Here is a 4,618-nt window from a genome sequence, read left to right on the forward strand (position 1 = left end):
TTGTGTAATTAGCTTGATTGTTCATAAGTTAACCAAATCCAAAGTAGTCCAACGTGCCTCAAAATAAAGTACAAGGGTTATGTTGCTCTCAAACACGTTTAAATGAAATACAACTTAATTTCAAAGTTCCTTGTTCATACCAGAATATCTTCCAGCACAGCAACAGGAAAATTACAGGCTATTAGAACAGAAAAGTTACAGAAGATGCAATGTTTATTACTTATTTTTTATATTTCCCATGCAGACTCACTATGTGATATCTGAAGGCCAGCCTGATCTGGATGGCAAACAGAACTCTTCGCTCTCCAGCGAGGTACAGGTTGGCGTTTCCCAGCCGCCAGCCCACACGGATGCCCTGGAGTCACAAACGAGCAGTCAGCAGCAAACCACCCAGTACATAATCACTACAACCACCAATGGGAATGGCGGCAGTGAAGTGCACATCACTAAGCCAAGAACTTTCTCAGCAGAACATGAATGAAGAAGCCTCAGGGTGTCACTTGCTTGTGCTTGTCACCACCCCCGAAAGCCCAATCTATGGCTATCCTGGGGCTCAGTATGTTTTAAAGTATATGCTCACTTAACTTCAACTAAAATCTTGGAGCTCTTGTTAATGCTTTAAGAGGGTTTAAGTCCCCGGTGATCATGAAGTACCCTCAAAATCCTTCTGGGATGCTATTTTATGCAGCTTTTAACAAAAAGGACAAGAGAAGTGAAACCTCTGCTTGCTCTGGACTTGATTTTTGGCATGTCTGCTGACCCTTATTTTTCTTCTTTGGAAGTTTCTCCAGTAAACAACTTTTTATTTCAATTGTATGGGAAAAAGCTTGCCTAACTGAAGGCTAACTGGCAGATTGTTGTATGTATATATCTTTTAACAGGAGCCGTTAGAGGAGGACATCATGTGAACTGCCAGACTATGGCAGAACTGCTTCCTCTGTTTCAGCAGCCAAGGTGAAAGGGAACGTCCCAGCTCAATGCGAGCAGACTGCCTGGAGAAAAAGAGCAGCAGCAGCAAAGCAGTGGCTCCTTGCGTACGTGTGCAGGGATGGATATAACAATGAAGCTGTGAAGATGTGCCGAAGCAGTCCGTTAAATTATTATTTTTCCAGCCCTCAAAACTGTTTACATGCTGTCTGTCCTGCCCTATTTGACCAAGCAGTTCCAGAAAGAACTTAAACCTGTATCATGTGGAACAAACTGATTGAAATCAGAGTAGCCCATAAGGGTAGTACAGAGCCACTATTATCTCTCTTCCCTTTTGGTATTTGCAGGGAAAATTGCCTTTTGCCTGTAAACAAAAAAGGCTCAGCTTATCCTGCATAGCAGCTGCTGCTGTGACTTGAAGATAGTCGTGCCAGGAAAAAAAAAAAGAGGGTAGAGGAGCACACCTCTGAAGAGGCAGGGTAGCTATCTCTGTTGCCACCTTGAAGAGGACCTATTTTTCCCCTTGAAGACTGGATGAAGAGCTGATTACTTTGATTTTCCAAATACCTTCTTAACAGTGCACTGTAATTCCTTTGGACAATTCTGTAAAATGACTAGCCCTGGACTCAGGAAAAATACAGGAAACATGCTAGTGGACCACTGTTTATGGGACACAGAAAGCCATCTGTGAGTTGCCTGCTTTGGTAGACCTGGTCTATGTACAGAATTCTCATTACATTTAGGGACCAGGAGAAAGGGAAAGAGAAGGTTTATCTTTTTAAGGCAGTGTATTTTTTTTTTCTTACATAATTCTCCTGCCCAGGTTTGTTTGGTTGGTTATTTAGTGCATTCTGGTATTTGCAAGAACATGACTACAACTCCACTGAGTCCCAATGGGATATACTGTGTATGTCTAAACTTCCCTTCACTGCTTGAAAACTCATCCCAGAATGTCTGTGCATAATAAGATACATTTATTTATAAAACAGTAGCAAAGAAGGATGTTTTGTCTTAACAGCCCTTGAGACTGAAGGACTTTTTTTTTTTATTTGTTTTCTCTTGTGCTGCACTGACTGTGAATGCAGGACTCTTGCATAAGAACTCCCACAGATTTAGGCGAGGGTGACCCGTGTGAGTAAGCGGTACAGGTGATCACAGGTTTTGGGATCAGGCCTTATGGAGTTAAAGTTCCTAGATGAGAGAGAACTTCAGACTCAGACAAGAGGAAGTCTGGTTCCTTGTGCGCAAAGCCTTGTAGCAGGTGTTGCTTTGGTAATTAATAGATCTGTTAATGTAGCATGGAAACAGCGGCCACGCATGATGAGATAAATCGGATCAAAAATACTGGCAAGCTCAAAACTGTTTTTTGAGGTAGCTTTGAAGGGACTGGCTAAAATGTGGATTAATTTGTTCCTGGGATTTTGTTTCACTTGCTGTACCACCCTACTAGGGGCATTAATGAGATTGGTGAAGTTAATGAGGACCAGAGCTCCCAATTAGTCAAGTGCAGTGATGAGTGTCTTTAATTTCACTGGATTTAGGAGCCCATCGACTTTTAACAGTGTGACCAAGCGACTGCAGTTCCCACTAATACAGTTGGAGTCGTGTTGCTGAGGGCTTCTGAATTACAGTGTTGGGCGCTGCGATGTTTGTGTGGGAGAAGAGAAGGGAGGTTTTGTCCTGGCTTGCTTCAGGCTGTTAGGTGATGTAATAACGAGTCAACAGTGCGATGACTTGGAGGAAAATAGGAGGCTTGGAAATAGGATATTCCAGGTGGATACTGCCCTACAGGAAAATTTTAAAGTCTTGAGAGGTCTGTAGTCTATAGATGAACGTCAGACTGGTTCCCCTCAATGATACTGCAGATGTGGGGTTTAAAAAATATTTTGCTCTGTTCACCTTTGTTGAAAAGGCTCACAGAATGAGGACAACTGGACCAGTTATTTAAAACTGAGAACTACAAGGTGTTCCAGAAAACAACTGTAAAACAGCCTCTTTGAACTTGGATCTTCCTTATCAGAGTTTATGTTCTGTCCCACAGCAACGGCACCGTGCTCAGAACCCGCATTAAGTGATTCACAAGTTAAACCTCCTTGCAAAAGAAATTACCCTTCCACAGTGGGGAACTACAGATACTGTACAGATGGCAGGGGCCTGCTTTTAGGAAGACAAACAATCAAAAAAACCCCAAGTTTGCATGGATTTTTTTTCCAATTTATGCAGTGCAGAAGGTATAGGATTTATTATTTTTTAAACCAGAGCAACCCAAAGATTTATCTCTTGAGTAACGTCCCACAGGAGCTTTAAGTCTGGGTTGCTGGCCAGGGCTACGCTTTGCTTGAAGATGGGCACCGCTGCAGGCTCGTTGGAAGCGTAATGCTGTTCCTTGTAGGTGTTTTGGGTCTGGTTCCGTATTTTCCTGGAGGGAAGGAAGAAATAAATAAAAACCACAACAACAGAAACCCCCAAGTACTCTGCATTTGCACCTCTTGGACAGCTCGGGCTGTTTTGCTCTGCCCCTTCTGTTATTTAACTGTGTATGTTTGTTGTACATTCAGTGACTGTTATTGTGTTCATAGTCTTGTGCAACCCCGCAGGTGTAAAAAAACCAAAACAAACAACCCCAAAATTAATAAATCTTTTTCTTTTTTTTACAAAAAAGAAAAAGATTTATTAATTTTGGGGTTGTTTGTTTTGGTTTTTTTACACCTGCGGGGTTGCACAAGACTATGAACACAATAACAGTCACTGAATGTACAACAAACATACACAGTTAAATAACAGAAGGGGCAGAGCAAAACAGCCCGAGCTGTCCAAGAGGTGCAAATGCAGAGTACTTGGGGGTTTCTGTTGTTGTGGTTTTTATTTATTTCTTCCTTCCCTCCAGGAAAATACGGAACCAGACCCAAAACACCTACAAGGAACAGCATTACGCTTCCAACAAGCCTGCAGCGGTGCCCATCTTCAAGCAAAGCGTAGCCCTGGCCAGCAACCCAGACTTAAAGCTCCTGTGGGACGTTACTCAAGAGATAAATCTTTGGGTTGCTCTGGTTTAAAAAATAATAAATCCTATACCTTCTGCACTGCATAAATTGGAAAAAAAATCCATGCAAACTTGGGGTTTTTTTGATTGTTTGTCTTCCTAAAAGCAGGCCCCTGCCATCTGTACAGTATCTGTAGTTCCCCACTGTGGAAGGGTAATTTCTTTTGCAAGGAGGTTTAACTTGTGAATCACTTAATGCGGGTTCTGAGCACGGTGCCGTTGCTGTGGGACAGAACATAAACTCTGATAAGGAAGATCCAAGTTCAAAGAGGCTGTTTTACAGTTGTTTTCTGGAACACCTTGTAGTTCTCAGTTTTAAATAACTGGTCCAGTTGTCCTCATTCTGTGAGCCTTTTCAACAAAGGTGAACAGAGCAAAATATTTTTTAAACCCCACATCTGCAGTATCATTGAGGGGAACCAGTCTGACGTTCATCTATAGACTACAGACCTTTCAAGACTTTAAAATTTTCCTGTAGGGCAGTATCCACCTGGAATATCCTATTTCCAAGCCTCCTATTTTCCTCCAAGTCATCGCACTGTTGACTCGTTATTACATCACCTAACAGCCTGAAGCAAGCCAGGACAAAACCTCCCTTCTCTTCTCCCACACAAACATCGCAGCGCCCAACACTGTAATTCAGAAGCC

General features: G+C 42.4%; 1 protein-coding gene across 1 annotated transcript in view; it reads left to right on the top strand.

The window, feature by feature from the left end:
- PRDM10 (PR/SET domain 10) overlaps positions 1-2,499 on the top strand; it is a 41,293-nt gene extending 38,794 nt beyond the window's left edge. The window contains exon 23 of the mRNA XM_026863781.1: positions 161-2,499. Within this exon, the coding sequence (XP_026719582.1) occupies positions 161-481 (321 nt within the window). The 3' untranslated portion in view covers positions 482-2,499. The remainder of the gene's footprint in view (positions 1-160) is intronic.
- The last annotated feature ends 2,119 nt before the right edge of the window (positions 2,500-4,618 follow it).

Source organism: Athene cunicularia (assembly GCF_003259725.1).
Source record: "Athene cunicularia isolate RWA chromosome 24 unlocalized genomic scaffold, athCun1 chr24_part1, whole genome shotgun sequence".
Lineage (NCBI taxonomy): Eukaryota > Metazoa > Chordata > Aves > Strigiformes > Strigidae > Athene > Athene cunicularia.